This window comes from Lissotriton helveticus, chromosome 2_1, assembly GCF_964261635.1.
Source record: "Lissotriton helveticus chromosome 2_1, aLisHel1.1, whole genome shotgun sequence".
Taxonomy (NCBI): Eukaryota; Metazoa; Chordata; class Amphibia; order Caudata; family Salamandridae; genus Lissotriton; species Lissotriton helveticus.
This window is the reverse complement of record NC_136059.1, coordinates 735,501,726-735,518,888: the sequence shown is the minus strand read 5'-3', so window position 1 is coordinate 735,518,888 and position 17,163 is coordinate 735,501,726. Positions and strand designations below refer to the sequence as shown.

General features: G+C 42.4%; 1 protein-coding gene across 4 annotated transcripts in view; it reads right to left on the bottom strand.

Moving 5' to 3' along the window:
• Window positions 1–17,163, bottom strand: part of PAM (peptidylglycine alpha-amidating monooxygenase) — a 1,252,349-nt gene that overhangs the window by 201,226 nt on the left and 1,033,960 nt on the right. For all 4 annotated transcript variants that reach the window (XM_078675446.1, XM_078675447.1, XM_078675444.1 and 1 more), the window contains one exon: window positions 13,263–13,392. In XM_078675446.1, coding sequence (XP_078531572.1) covers window positions 13,263–13,392 — 130 coding nt within the window. The remainder of the gene's footprint in view (window positions 1–13,262; window positions 13,393–17,163) is intronic.

Genomic DNA, 17,163 nt, shown 5'->3' with positions numbered 1-17,163 from the left:
GGAACAGATAGAACAATGCCTAATTTTAGAAATCTGATGTAATGGTGAAATCAATTTTTGATAACTGTAGTGGAAATGTAACTTTATCAATTTATTCTTTGACCTGCGTGCGCCAGACATATATAAAACCAAAAATTCCACTAATCCCAACTCCAAAGTTGGAATTCATATCTTTGGCTGAAAGTTAACAACTGCGGCTCAAAAGGCAATATACTGCATCTGAGCCCTGCAGGATGAACACGGTCATTTTTACTTAGCAGGGGTTAGCCATCTAGAAAGAGGCAGGACAGTTTGCTAAAAAAAAAAGTTTCAGCGGGACCTCACAGTAAAGGTATCCATCCTGGTGGAGCGTTTCCATTTCAGGGACAAAGTCAGAAATTTTGACCGGGACGAACCGATTGGAGTATCTGACCTTCGCTCTATTTTGGTTGGCCTTCAATCATGCATAGGTCCCAAGTCTTTGGTGCTTTACATTTTCCGAGTTCTTTTTGCCTTAAAATAAAAAAAATCTAAAACGTGCGGTCCCCATATATAACTTTCATTATCAATTATATGTTAGCTCATTATATTTTTCTCTTTTTTCTAAACTGGTTTGTGAATTTTAGTGTCTCGTATTCTTTACCTGGAAATTGTTAGTACTGCCAGAACTTAGCACGCACTTCTCCTTTGATTTCTCCTTTGATTGCGTGCTGCTTGTGCCATAGCTAACAGGAACTCAGCAGAGATTCTCTAAAAACTGTATTCAATGTGGCCTAGTCTGCTTGTTGTTTGGGGTGACATCCTCCCTCATTTAATAACCTTCTTTCTGACAGTCTCACTGCCAGAAGCAGCTTGTAGGCTCTTTGCCCATGAGTCATTGAAAATGTTCCCTATCTGGTCCGCAGATGGACTCAAGCCCTGGCTTCGACATGAGATCAAAGCTATTGTGTTAATCTGTCCTTGTCTATTGGTTGTCAACTTTACTAAGTTCCTGCAAATTCAAAAAATATCAACATTATTTCAGCAGTGAAAAGACAGTTACATTTAGCACAAGATGATAGTATTTCCCAGTGCTACAGGGAGCTGTGCCTTTTAAGCTGAGGTCTTTAACTCTCCCTCCCTTTCTTAGCAAGCTGGCAGAACACCTTGCTCTTCTTTGTCTGCTGCCTGAAAAAAGTCTGTTGGTCTTTACAGCATTTTTTTTACACTTCTGACCGCTGTATAATCGTTTCTAAATGATGGTCCATAAATAACCTGGTGTTGTAAGACTACTCATACTACGACTCCTATATGTTTGTAGTTTAATATAGTGCCAACTCGACCAGAAAGTATTGGAGCGCTTTACATGAGCACCAATTACATTGCCCAAGGACACATGTTTTTTAGGCACAGGGAGGTTAAGTGATTTGCCCAGAATCACCGGATGATGACCCAACGCCGAGCCTCGAACCTGGTCCCCAATTTCCAAAGTCAGAAGCTCTAGGCCTTACCCCGCATCACCTCCTATCAAAAGGATATCGTTTTTGTTCATATAATGAGGCAAGATACACCTGCAACCGCATCCTTACCTGGGCATCCTTAATCGCCCCGGGCGATTGACATTACAGCTGAATCTTCAATCCACCTAGAGGACTCACAGATGGAGCCTCTTGTGTGACCTCAACAGATCAAACTGGTACGAGGAACAGTGGCTTGTTGAGGTCTCCGAAAACAGTGTATTGTATGTCCAATACTGGTGCCTTGGTGAAGTTTTTCGCCCAGAAAAATTTGCCTAAAAATTGATGTGGCAAAGAAACATGTTGGCGCTGTAAACGGTATGCAAGACAAGCATCCGCTTTTACTTTGAAGGAGTGCACTTTTGAGTAATAAAGTTGGTTCTGAGTATAGTGCATCTTTTTCCATTTTAATCATACACGGTCACATCATGGGATGTGATCGTTTCACTTCACAGCACTCAATTTAATTTAATTTAATTTAGACACTACATTTATAATATTTTTTGGAGACAAGATGACCACCAATGATGAGAAAAGTGGGCAAGACAGTAAGCCGGTTGGTGGTGCACACGTGAGGGATCATCTTGTCTGTTCACACTTTTTTTTAATCCTCTGGGATTTTTTTTTCATTACACTGTTTAGAATTTCGTTTATATGGTGATGGAAATATTCAAAGTTGTGATGACTGCCAGGTGTAAAAACAGTTTTTAGCTCTAAATAAAGGCAAAAGAACGGTTGGTGATTACCTCATAATGGAGAAGAGAGAATTATTTGGTATTTACATTTTGTGAAACCTCACCCCCGTTTGAAAATATATAACCTGAACAGAGGTGCCTTCTAAACCAGGTCTTGTGGTTTTGTGATTGATTGTCGAGTGGAGGGCGACCTGGTTTTTCTTCCCTCTAAACCTCCTATTTGTATGAAAATATATTCGAGCCTTAAATGGTTTGCAAACTGGTTTGGAATAGTCCAGGTACTGGACCTCAAGGCAGTAGGACCTCTTCTAAGATGCTTGCCTGACTTGATAGCTGCAGATGGATTACATTTAATGCGAGGAGTCACTGTAGATGCCATATAGAGATTTCTCATCCTAATAGATGCAATCAATATTACTCTAAAACACAGGAATTACCTGCCAATGTCACAGAGTTTCATGGAGGAAGGAAATCGAGCATGAACGGAATGGCTCAGTTCAAACATTTCCATTTCTATTCATTTCTCTGTCATATTGAGTTGCAATCCCTACCAGGCACTATAAAGACACACCTCACACTACCCACAGCAAATATATTTTGCTAACATCAGGCTGCTAACGCCAAACACCTTTGAATGAAAACCCACAGCTTAACATGAATAGAAAAGTAAAACTAAGGGGGCGAATGCGCTTGGATGCAGCTTATGGTTCACATGAAAAAGGAAGGCCTTCGCATGGAGGGCGAGCTGTACCCACTCAAGCAACACTAAACAGGCTCCATTCCAGAAACTGCTGCTGCCACAGAAAAGTAGTGAGAAGAAAATGCCCATCAACCCTTTGGAAGCAGAAAAGACATCAAATAACCAACCACAACTATGTGGGCATTGAGCAGTACTCCACCAAGTTTTACCACGGGTGACTAGCGTTACTGCAGGCGAGAAATAGATTGCTTCCAGTAGAGGTGAATAAAATGGTTACAAATGGAACCAGATATAAAACCAGAACACAACGGTCTTTAAAGACAGGATAAACAAACCCACCATATAACATTTGCGCAGAAGGTGATTGTGGTCAAACCTCAAAGTACAACCAAACAGTATGGATGTAACAAGCTAACAAAGTCACGGCACCTGTGCTCATGAAGAGCTCAGGTGCTCAGAGAAGAATATTAGGTGTGCTTCCCAAAGCATTTAAAGTGAGCCAGGCTACCATTGGTTGACATTTCAGAAGGGCAAGGTTTAGGCGTGGAATCTCCCTCGGGGACAAGATATGGGTAATGTAGTCCCCGTTTCCCACGTACACTGTATTAAGTCGACAATCGCAACCTGACATGAAAACGATTAATCCTGGTTTTGTGAGTCAGGCTCAGACATTACCTATTTTTGTATTAAGTTTACCGTGCACATATGTTTTGTTTTAAGTTGTTATTGAAACACACACCGCTTGAAGGATTCATAAGTGGAAGTCTGTCTTTTATATTCACTACCAAGCCGCGTCCTGTGTGACGCTGTATTTATGTCCGTCATCGGAGAACTGTGTGATCATGTGACCAAGACCTGTTTGGATCGAAATGCATTATTTTAGTTTTGCTGAAAGCCCTACCAGTGTGGCTGTTTTTCTTCTGTCGGACGAGGGGAGTCATAAATATATGATCTCCCCTCGTCCGACAGAAGAAATCCAGCCTCACTGATAGGGCTCAACATGCCAAGAGGCAAATATTGCTCCACTGATCCCTCAAGTGAAATCACATTCAGAGGGTGAACAGCCTTTATTACGAATCCGTCACCCCGCATGTTGTTACAACGTGGTCGTTACAATGACCGCGTTGTAACAACGCATACCATTACCTCGCAAGTCGTAACAAAGACTTGCGGAGGGGGGAGAAGGTGTTGGATTAAAAATCCAACACCTTCCCTACTGTCCGCACAGAGTGGAGTTGGAATAGTAAATTATACTATTCCAACATCCAGCGACCCCCTCCACAAGTCGTTGTTATGACTTGCGGGATAATGGTATGCGTTGTTACAACGCAGTCAATGTAACAACTGTGGTGTAACAACATGCGGGGTGACGGCAAGCGGAATAAAGAGGCTACTAATCTCAATGACTGGCAAAGGGTACTATTTGATGCCTCAAATCCTATATACTCTTCAAAAATATGCTTATCCCCTACAGGGGGACTTCTTCCCATCTCTACAGAGGCTAATCACCACCTATTTGTGAGATGGAAAGACTAAGAGAGTGGCTTTTAACTAATGCATACAGTCCCCTTATGACAGTGGAGGCGACTAGTTGACATTAGGTGCTACTATCACGCCACTCAATTGCTTCCAATAAATGACTGTTTTTTGCAGGTTGGACGGATCAGGTGGTGAGAATAGAAATGGAGGCTGCAGGCTTGCCAAAACACCTTTACCAGTTATATAGCTACTGAGTGTCCAAGGAACTACCCACAATTACTAGCTACCTATATAGTGTTAGTATCACGTACTGAGGTACATGAAATAGCATGGCAGGATAGCTAAGATGGCTCCACTCTGGCATGACAAGAGACTGTCAAAGGTGACGTACCTACTGGGATTTGAAGGTTGGGGTATCATTGGGAGGGAGGGTGGAAGTCGTATGGGCCAAATAAATTACAATATATTTTTTAAAGTGCATCCAACATGTATAGAGCCCTGTTTGTTTGAATATGCCAGACCTGTTGCAAACCCTTAGAGATAAATAGGAGACAGACCTGGGTCTATAAGTGGTGGAGGAATGGGTACAGGCAAAAAAGGCAGCAAGGGAGAGGGTGATCCCAACAAGACTCAGTCTTATCCAGTTCAAAATCTTTCAAAGAGTCCTTCCTATACAAGATATGGCAATCCTCAGTGATCCAGATATATTGATGTAGCAATCCTGATAACCTCACATGTACTCGAGAGAGCTAGATGCCGGAGATTAAGAGGGTTGCTGGGAATAATGCATGAATGGACGGTGGCCGGCCTAGACGAATGCTGGTCTCATTGGGGCTCATGGTTGCTATATGAGAAATAGGTCAAAATTGGAGGGAGCCAGCTGCTCCTGCAATTGATGAGTGGATACAAGTAATGGATGTTTGAGCAGGAGTACATAGGGTCTACATAGGAAGGAGACACCCCCAACCCTCCCGAAATTAGGAAAATTTGGAGGGGCAAGGATGAAAGTGCTTCACTAAACGGATTGTTATTTATCTATGCAATTGTAACCCCATCACGGTTGACAATAATGTAAATGCAAAGGGTATGCTATGATAGAAGTACAGTACTCGATAATATCTAAGCAAAGCAACAATGTTTGGTTGTTGCCATTAATGGTTTTGTATTTTGAAAATTAGAAATTTTAAAAAGATTGAAAAGCCCCTAGAAACAGCTTATTCACAGGCAGAGATCAGTACAGGCGAACCAGAGGACAACGAATCGCTGAATGTCAGCAGGTAGAAATACATGATGTCTGCATTGTGGATAATTGCTGGATAGGCGAATGGGGAATTCCATCAACTTTCATTTTTCATTAGACAATATATGTGGTAGAAGAGAGCCAAACAGACTTTAGATCCATGTTTTGTGGCTAAGCCTTCATAATTAAGATAAAGTTGAATAAATGCACACCCCATTATATCTGAAAAAATGTAGAAATGTTGGTAATGCAAGCCAGCAACAGACAGTGAGCTGTGCTGAAGATAAGAGATTAGGGCAGGCATTTCCCCCCTGAGCTGAGTGGTCTGTGTCATCCCTCACAGGCACCTTCCTGTTCATGGGCAAACCAAGAGGGACAGAGTGCAGAAGCCTGCTTAACGCTTTCTAGCAACTGGCGGCCGAATTGGGTGTGTTATTGGCCACAGACAAAACAGTGGGGCCGCAATCAAGATTGTATTATTGGGGATAGAACTAGATTCCAGCACTGGCACATCACGCATCCCAGAAGACAAAGTTTAGGATATCACAAATAAGATCAGGGCACTAGTAGCAAAGGAGAAGGCCACACTGGGGGACTCCAGGAAATAATTGCTAATTAAATATTGCTGCAAGGGTGATTCTGCCAGGGAGAGTTTTCATGAGGCACCTCACGCAGCTGACTAAAGGCGCATGAAACGCCATCATGCTAGGTTAAGCACAGGGGCAAAACAAGACCGGATGACCTGGCTCCTTTTCCTGTGAGATTTTAATACGGTGCTTATTGGGAGAGAAAATTGGGTCCAAGACAGACAAATAGCGCTGCACACAAACGCTGCAGACAGCCTGGGTTTTGGAGCAATCGTAGGAGAAAATGTGGTGGGCAACAAGGTGGACTGAAGATTTGGCAGCAGCATGGATAACCAAGAACATATCCTGCCTGGAGCTGTTCCCCATGATAGTAGCACTGACAATATGGCAAGTGAGGCTGAGCAACATGCAGGTGACCTTATGATAAGACAACCAGGTCATGGTGCATGCAACCAACACCAGAACAGCCTGGTCTCCACAGGTCTCGAGGCTGGTAAGGCAGTTGGAGAAGCTAAAGTTGCAGGCAACTTCGAAGTGTGGGCGAGGCATGTCCCAGGGGTCAACAAATCTCAAGCGGATGTGCTCTCTCGTTTCCAGATGGAAAAGTTAATTGAGCTGGCCCCCACAACAGAGAGAGTAATGTACCCCTTTCCAGAGAAGCACTGGGCCCTGGTGGATGAGACCTGTCCCAGCTGGTAGATCATGTCCTGGCACCTAAGACAGTGCAGAGGTATGCAGCACACAGATTTACAGTTCAGAGGGTCACTGGGCTGGAGACTTTCAGGGATGCACGGAGCACAGCGGGGGCCGAGGAGCAATTTGTAAAGTGGGTTTTTGACCAGAACAAAACTAGATAGTGGACACAAGAGAATCTCGAGGACATAGTCCATTTCACCAAGCTTGCCAGAAGGCAGGATCCCACCACCTCACACTAGCTCAAGGCAGCACCCAAGGGTGGCCGTGCCTACAGGGAAGAAGGGAAGAAAAGTGGCAGCCCACTGAATTCAGCACCCTGGCATGCCTGGTTGGGGTCCTGTCCTTCATCTGCACGGACGCCACAGAGGTTACGCTTTTTAGGCTTTTACACTGGCTTTCTTTGGGTAAAAGAGCTGGTGGCGCCTTCCAAGCAGGAGACAGCGAGAGACTGCCTTCAAGCACGCGACACACAGCTGGGCGCAGGGCAGGTCGAGGCAACACTGAGGAGGTCCAAAACCAACTATCAGGCAAGAGGGTAACTGGTAAAACTACTTTGCCTGTCAGAAAAAAATCTGTGCTGAGTTCACTGAATGCGGGAATACTGGGCGATCTTCCGTGCCGGAGAAGGTCCTCTTTACAAACACAGCAACGGGAAGTGCCTGAGCAGGTTCCAGTTTAGGGGGGTTCTTAAGATGGCACTTGCCAAAGCAGGGTTGCCAGCGGCGGAGTTCAGCATGCACTCCTTCGGCATTGGGGCAGCAACAGCGGCAAGGTTGGGGGTAACGTATGAGGGCATCAAAGGGATACGCAGGTGGCGCTCCTCAGCCTACAAGCAGTACATGAGAATTCTGCAGCAAGTGGTACCCTAGAACCAGCTTCCTCCAACTCCAACCCCTGTCCCCCAGCACAATCATACCACACCTACTGTTCAGCAAGCTATCACCATTTATCTTGGTAGGAGTCCAAAAGACAACGGTCTGGATCATGGGGCACTCGTTTATTCGGAGGACCCATGAGTGGTGGGAATGGGGGGAGGAGCAGGACTCCACAGACACATCATGATGAGCATTAGATGGATGAGGGCGTCCGGAATGTGCTGGGAGCAGTTGGGGGGATACATTGGAGAGATTGCACAAGGAGTACCCAGCCGAACCAGACCTGCTTATTGTGCAACTAGGAGAGAATGACCTAGCAGAGTTTGGTAGAAAGGAGCTCCTGAGGCGCATCAGACATGGCCTAACCAGGGTTTCCAGGCTGTTCGGCAGCACCAGCCTAATTTGGCTTGAAATTGCCACAGGTAGAAGCAGAGGGGGGCCTGGTCACTAGTGCTCTGGAGAAATTAATAAAGAAGCTCAATGTGGTGGCTGCCAAATACTGCGGAACAAACAGATGGGAAACCATTAGGCACGGCTTAAACAACTCGAGGCAACTGGAATACTTCAGTAAGGAGGGGGTGCACCTGTCAGAAGCGGGAACAGATGTATTCAGGGCAAATCTATGGGCAGCCATGGCACTGGTGGGGTGCTAGTAAAGGACAAACAACCAGTGGAGGGAGTTGCCGGAGGACGTAAGCCGATGAGCAGCATGGTGGCAAAGGAGTTAAATAAATGGAGCTTACAGAGGTTTTAAAGGCCACACCCGACCAAGATAAGGAGGCAGACCAGGTACTTACCTTGGATACCTCACGGCACGGTAAGACGGTCATTGATGCGCGGGAGACACAGAACACAGCACTCCCAGCCCAGGCTGCCGGTTACCGGTTCACACCAAGCAGGCAAAGGTAGCGAAAAAGAGATTGTGGAATTACCATCCTCCCAACCCCCACAGATGGTAAAACATTAACTACCGTCATAATGATTTATGCCGTCATTTATGACTGAATGTTAAGGTAACAATATTCCTCATTGATTGATAGTATAATTTACGACCTGGTGACAAGCCAGCTGTACTTCTGTCTGCTTCGATTTATGGCACAATTTATGATGTTATTGTGGCCCAGTGGTAGGACTCTAACTTATGATCCCAATCGATTGACAAATATTGTTTTTGTGACAGGAGGGTATTCAGGATGATTTATGACCTCCTAATAAAGTTGAAGCAGGGCACCTATTGTTTAACCTGGGTGACAATAAAGCTGTGGCCAAAACTTCCCAAACACATTCAGCAGGTATAGTTTCAATTGAGAATGGGAGTGGCTGTGTGCGGAATTTATAGCAGAGGCCGGCACCCGAAGGAGGCTGAAGGGGCCGGTGTGTTAAACAGCGTCACGGCCCAGAAATGTAAGGTGGGTCCCAAAGGAGCATTAGCCAACAACTGGCACCCCACCTCTCTCGATCAGGAGAGGAGAGAAGAAAAAATGACGCCAAAGCAGGTTCGAAAGGTGCAAATCCCACCGAATAATGGGAAGGCTGGACTGGATTCAAAATTCACCGTCTGGGGCATGCGACCCCCTTAAATGCGGCAAGCACCTGCCATGCTCACTTACAATTTCTGGATGGGCAGAGCTTCTACAACAAGACCCACCAACCCACACCTAAAAGGACTGTTGCTGCAGCAAGGGTCAGCGGTAAAGGAGTTAAATAAATTAACCTTAAAGAGGTTTGTAATGCCACACCCGACAAAGGCGGGGTAGCAGACCCGGCACTTACCTTGGGATGCCTCACAGCAGCGTAAGGTGGTCAGTGATTGGTGGCGGGGGGCACAGAACACAGCACTGGCAGCCCAGGCTGCCGGTTGGTGGACAACACCCAGTAGGCGAAGGTAGCGAGTTGAGCCTAAAAGAGATTGTGGAATTATTCCCCCCCACCCCCCCATCCAGATGGTAAAGCTCCAGCTCAAAAGGCTCCAGTTGACATCAATAACCATTATCATGATTTATAGCATGATTTATGACTGTATGACAAGGCAACAATATTCCTGTATGATTGATTTATGGCATAATGTATGGCCTGCTGAAAAGCCAGCTGTAGTTCTGTCTGTTTTGATTTATGGCACGTTTTATGATGACATTGAAGCCCAAGGACGTGACTCTGATTTATGATTCCAATTGATTGACAATTATCATTTTTATGGCAGGAGGGAATGCAGGATGATATATGACCCCTAATAAATTTGATGTGTGGTACCTATTGTCCAACCTTGGTGATAAAAAAAGGTGCGGCCAAAACTTCCCAAACCCATTTAGCGTGTAGTGTTTCAATTCAGAATGGGAATGGCCACATGCAAAGTTGATCAAAAATAAACAAATTTCAACGCTGTTTTCAAAGCAAGCCCAGTGCTCTCTTCTAAAACTATGTTTTTCTTAATTGGGAGCGATTCTGTTAAGGTAATACCGGACGGGACCCATTGTATTGTTAACATCCAAAATAAGGTCCCCTATACCATAGATTTGAGAACTGATTATGTAGGTTAAGTGCTTATTCCAAGCCTATGCGCACCAATTTCCTTTGAAATATTTTTCATGGTCTTCTTTCTGTGTCCTCACACTTGTATACCTACGTTACTTACAAAACATTAACTACAAGACATACCGGTACTTGTGTATCAGAGAATGATTTGAAACAAAAATTATTATGATACACAAAAGACTTTTTTAGATACATGTTTAGTGTATCAACAAATATCGATTCATAAGACAATAAAAAAACATCAATACGCAATCAATTTTTCGAACTGAAATGGCGAAGACACTCACATGAATAGCATAACTTGTACTACAGATATATTTACATATACATTTGAACTTATTTTATAGTGCTACAAATGACACCAATCATAAGAATCCACAAACTACCCTTGTGTTTCTAGGTTCAACATAAAAAGTGTCCAACGAACAAAAGGGTCCAGCATCTATAGTGCTCATCATCAGATTAAGCATATTGATTTTCTATCACTGGGGATATATTATTTTCCTCCACGTGTATAATTCTTCAGGAGTTGTGATGCCCTGAGTGGTTGGGGAACATATTCTCCTCCAATGTTCCACACAGAAAGAAGGCCATAAAAATATTTCAAAGCATCTTGGTGAGCATGGGCACGGAATAATCTCTAGAATCAGTACTAACACCTCTTTGAAACTCGGCAGTCTGGGCCTAGCTCGCCCATTCCCAAAGCCAGTCCTGCCGGCAACGTTCCATGAATGCATTTGGCGGTGCCTGCTTACCAACCACTCTCCAAGCCCTTGATAGCTCCTAGCTGCACTTGATAGAGCTCGAGATAATGCAGGATGGGTGATAACTCAAACTTTGGATGGTACATAAAAGCTCTGATAAACTAAAGGGGCCAGACTACAAGTACAATTTTAAGAATGTGACTGAAGAGAGGAGACTTACTTGTAGACTTAAAAGGATCAGCTAGGGTAGGGAAAATACTGTTTTAATAACCTAGGGCCAGATGTAGGTAAATATATTTTACCGACTCATAAATACCGAATTTTACCGATTCGGTATTTATGAATCGGTAAAATATAAGGAGGGAGATGTAGGTAAATCCAGATGTGGATTTACTGAATCTGCAAAAGTCGGTATTTACCGATTCGGTAAATACCGACCGGTAATGCCCATTCATTCCTATGGGCTTTGAAGCCCATAGGAATGAATGGGCATTACCGATTCGGTATTTACCGAATTGGTAAATACCGAATTTCACAAGGGTGCAGGGGGTGTCACTTTGACACCCTCTAGCACCCCCAAAACAGGTTCGGGTGCCATGTGGCAGGCAGACCTGCCCTAAGGGCAGGTCTGCCTGTCATATGGCACAGGGGTGCATGCACACATGTGCATGCACACCGGAATCTGTATTTTACCATCAAATTGAATTTGATGGTAAAATACCGATTCGGTAAGGCTTGTGGGACTCAGAAGAGTCCCACCTACATATCAAATTTACCGAATCGGTAAAAATACTGTTTACAGAATCGGTAAATTTACCGATTGGTAAATTTACCGATTCTGTAAAAATATGCCCCCTACATCTCAAATTCCATTTACCGGTCGGTAACGGCCGAATTCGGCCGTTACCGACCGGTAAATGCCTACCTACATCTGGCCCCAGGTCCTGAATCTCAAACAATCACCAACAATAGATGTTCCAGAATGTTCCTTTGCTTGATGGCGTCTGCTTGAGTTTTGAGACATCTATTATCCGGTGAATGTAACTTACTGCGTTTCCACCGGCCTATTTTATCACCCCACTAGCGGCCCGTCCCGACGTTGTCCGGGTATGAAAAAGAATGTCTGCAATGGTTAGAATAAGCAAGGCAAATTTATTTAAAAACTTTCTGAAGACTAACACGCTTTGTTTAGCAATTCTAGAAAGTTTTTTTTACCTGTGTAGTCGAGCAGTGCATACACGCTAACGCTAGGTGTCCATTGCAGCCAGTGTCAGGAAGTGCCTCTGCTGCGCCAACGTTTAGCGCGTGTGGCTGCTGTTAAGTCCCTTGGCCTCACAGTGTTCAACAGCGGCCCCGCGATGCTGTGAGTGTGGCAAAACCAGTCTGTGAATTTTGTAATAGCGCCCCAGCGATGCTGAAGCACCTCAGCATCCGCTGATGAATGCACCGAAGTCCCGCCTGTGTGGCCGCTCAGAAGCCCTCTTTCGGTTGCGCTGAAGGTGAGCGTGTGCTCTGAGGTTTGTTGTCCTTGCCGCAGAACGCGAACGTGTGTGTCCGCTCCCGCCGACGTCCCTGATCGGTCCTGGCATGCACTTTGAGGTCGTGTGCCTTAGTAGGTTCATGCACTCCCCAAACACGGCGCGGTGCACTTAGATGCCCCACATCGCGTCAACAGCAAACGCCACAACTCCAAGAACGCTATTCCCCCGCTTCTCAATGCTTCCGGCGTCTCCGAATGCACACGCCCACAACAATGCTAAACGGCACGCCCACTTCAAGACATGTCAGAACGCTATTCTCACACAGAACGCTTTTCTTTCAGCACACGCCCATCGCTTTACAGCAGAACGCACACACCCACAATGGACTACTTTGTCCCAAACGTTCTTTTTCCCTTCTAATGTATATGTCGGGCTGGTGTACAGCCTATGTCCATCTGCTTATACTCACCTTTCCAATGCTGTATGCGGTGTTCCGGTTGGCGCTGTGGTTCCGGAGCTTACCAGTCTCAACGGTTTGGGCTCTCTCTTTATTATATTAGTATGGATTTCTAATGCTTTGGTCTGGTTTTTGTTTTCTTTTTTTAAGAGTTCAGATAAAAAGACAACTTGATAAAACGGTTTAGAAAATGTGTATACTATAGTTCTCCAGTGCACCTTATTCATAATATGCTTTATTCAAATACACCAACATTGACTGGAGAGTAACACAGTGCCCTTCATTAATAAATTTACAGTTCCTTCTAGTCATAAACTGCACAACACGGAGAGTCCACTTACTTTCCATCCCAGACGTGGTCACCTCTATGGAAAATGACAAGGTTATTTTTAGGGTCCAGAGCCAAACCGGAAACTTGACCAAGCTTAAGGTTTATACCGGGCCAGTCAATAACTTCTTCGAGGTGGAAATCTAGAAAGAAAAAGTGTAACACGTTCTTTATGTAATGCTACATGTGTTTATTGAGGCAAAGGTTGGGATTACCAAATATAAAACACCCACTGATCCCAACCATCACACAACAAGAAACCAGAGGTCAGTTATTTAAATACTTAGTAATTAAGTAGGCATGATGGTCCTATTAGTTATTTTATATCAAAGTTTGAACACATTTCCTGGCGACCGAGCACAAAAGAGTCAACGTATTAAGTCAGTTATCACTTACGTCATTTATATGTCACATTTGCGTTTTTAAGTTACACCTTTTAGGCAAAAATTAGGAAAACAAAAATAGGGCTGAAGAGGTATGTGTTGAACAGTATAGAGACCTCGGGGCTGGTAACAGTGGTAAATCTGGCAACAAATAGCTTCCTGTATTTCTAGTAAGCATTGAAATGTCAAAAGAACATAAGATCTGCTTTCAATCCTCGACCATCACAGACCTTATTAACTCTGAGCCTACAAGCGAAAAATGAAATGTATTAGAACGTAGGGCACTTGATTTAATTTGGCAATCCTTTTGACTCTATTAAACAAGAAAAGTTTTATTCAGAATTAACTGGAATGATGTCACTGACCATGCCATGAATGATGTAATATGTGATGTCATGAGCAGTGCATTGCGGGGGCGCGAGTAATAGTTAGCTGAACTAACTATAACAGTGGAATTTCTATGGTTTTCTATGAAATGTCCAGCTAACTATAACACCCCTTAAACCTATGGTTTTTTTCAGTGAATTTCTAAGGTTTTTTAAATGCTAATTTCTAACTATAACAGGCCTGAAACCTATGGTTTTTTCAGTGAATTTCAAAGGTTTTTAAATGCTAATTTCTAACTACAATATCCCTATAACCTATAATGTTTTTTAAGTACATTTTAAAAACGTGTATACTTTTAATGGTGAAAACGAACTTAACAGTAGTCTTTTATAACTTATAATTATAGTATTTATTTTTTGGGCATTTCCGTCTGTATTTATCCATATTTTTTTTTAATAATTGTATCTGTATTTACCCATATATATTATGGGTATAGTGAAAAAATGAATATGAAATAAGTATATTTCCACATTTATACGTCTAATAAATATGCACTCATGGCTGAAGAACTGACCGTTTTCAGTCATATTAACACTCTTAGATGATAAACTATACACAACCTTAATATTAAAATGTGCTTGGTTTCTTATACGAGCATATATATTGCTCTTTAAGGATCTTTACTAAAATTCTTTTATTGTTTTAACCCTTTTACTTTTAGAATGACAGACCTATTGGCCTGGTACTCATCATTGACAGCATTTAGAATTGCTAAAAAAATAACCCAATTTCCGTTTTTATCCACATTTTTAAAATAAATACAGAGAGGAAAATAAATACTTTTCTGTCTGTATTTATCTCTAAAAATCAGTAAAAACGGAAAACAAGGAGCCCTACTTATAATTTAACAATGTTTTCAACTTAATTAGCAGTAATTAACATATAAGTGTAGTAAAAGTATGACGCAGCACCTATAATACCGGACTTGTTCGATTCCCGACTCCAGCAGCATCTTAGCCCACCACTATCTCACTGTGCAAAACACCTTGCTTAATCTTCCCAACGCCGCTGAGCGCCGGCACACCTTTCTCGGGGTAGCTTTACGCTTTACAAATGCTGCCATTTTTTTAATTTAACACATAATGATGACAAATATTACCAAGTTTTTTTCCCATCTATTTAGATGTTTTTAATCATGAGAATGCAAATGACACAGTTTGCCGGGTAACAGTTTTTAAACTCTCCAAAGTATGTACATATTAAGCACCTTATACGTGTTACGATGGAAATGGAAACCTTTAGAGCATCACAGTTTGTAACTTTTCCCTACACATGCACAAGTTAAACAGTTAAAACGTGAGCACGTGTAAACTATAAAACGTGACATCTAAATGGGTGGAGCCGCATCTTCCTTCCATAGACTACTCAATAACCAAAAACTATATAAACCACACCCCTTGTGCGATTAGTTTCGTTTTCACGAGTTATTTCTCCGTGCCCATTCTGTGATGCAGGTTCCCTTTTCTAGCGTTTGATCCTTGTTTTGCGTCAAAAAAACATATTCCGGAGTTGTAAGTTGTTTGATTATGGCATAGTAGATATTTATAATACATAGCTATTTGTAAATATTTTAACATTTATATGTAGAAAAAAGTGTTTTTGCATGTTTTTGCCCTTTTTTTCTGTAACGTCATCAGCGTGTTTTCAGAAACAGACAGATTACAGCAAACATTGCTCCTTTTCTGGCTCCTTTGAGCTCATATACTGTGACTTTGTATATTATAATATTGACACTGTACTTGACCTCAGAGGTGTTGGTGACCCGTCAGCACAAACCTTAAACATTTACAATTAACGTCACCACCTTCCTGTTGTTAGTCTGTTTTCCCCTGGGGATCATATACTGTCAATATGTATATTACAATATTAACAGTGATTGTGATCTCAAAGGTGTTCATGACCCGTCGGTGCAAAGAGTGAAGATATATAGGCAACGTCACCAGCTTCTGGTTTTTAGTCTGTTCCCCCGTTTTGATCATATACTGTGATATGTATATTATAATTTTCACAGTATAATAATCTCAAAGGAGTTTATGACCTGTCGCCACGAAGATCAAACTTTTCGACGTCCCGGAGAAAAGAAGCTCAGAAAATAATTACTGCTCGAAAGTATTTTGTTATGGATCTTCTGTTCTATAGATAACTTTATTTTCCTTTTCTTTTTTCTGTGACAATGGTGTCATTCGTTTTATTGTAATGGATTGTCCTATTGTTACAGAAGAGGAATTGGACATTTGTCGGCGCCATCTGTAATACAGCTTACGAAACATTATAACGTCTTTGATCAGATATTTTTCCAGTGAGCATATTTTACGAAATTGCAGTATAAAAAATATAACTTTCATACATACTTTGTTACTTTAAATATTTGATAAACCCTACATTTCTGAATGTTATTTCCTAATTTCTATTCTTCTCAGTTGCGGTTCCTATTCACGTTCTCCCTATAGGATATATAGGACCAGTACTGTATATTATAATAGTACTATCCTATATATTCTTAAATGAGTATGTGATTTGTTAGCGGAACAGTGTGCGACATCTAAGCACTACGACAGAACGTTCCCGAATTCTACTAAATACATATTTGAAAAATCATAATGCATACATTTCTATCTAATATAAAGTCATTTGTGTTTAACTGTTTTTTACTTGTTCTTCTGACCTCAGATAATGTAGTGCGGGAGTGTTTGTTGAAGCACCTCTTCTCTACTTCATCTAAAAGTAACTGATGGCCCTCTTATATGATCAAGAATGTGGGGCAACACTTTTACAAACTATAGCAGAAAAAAGGAGGGTGTCGCTACGCTTAACTGATATTTTATGAAATTCCATTTTCATTTGTCACCCCTTTGATAAATACTGCGTCAGTTTCCAAATTTTTTTTATTTGTAATTGCTAAATAAAAACTGTTTCAAACCTAGACTGAATTTTTTGCTGCACACCTCCCCGTCAGAAAAGTAAACACCACATTATAAGTAAATCGCAAGACACTTATTTTCCGCCGTGATTTGTACACCCCACGGAAATTATAAAAATGGCCCTTAAAATATATAAAAAACTATTTTACCTTCACAATCCCTGTCCACCACCTTGTGAACACTGTACAGAGTTAATAGTGTTCTTACCCTCCCCTCTACTACT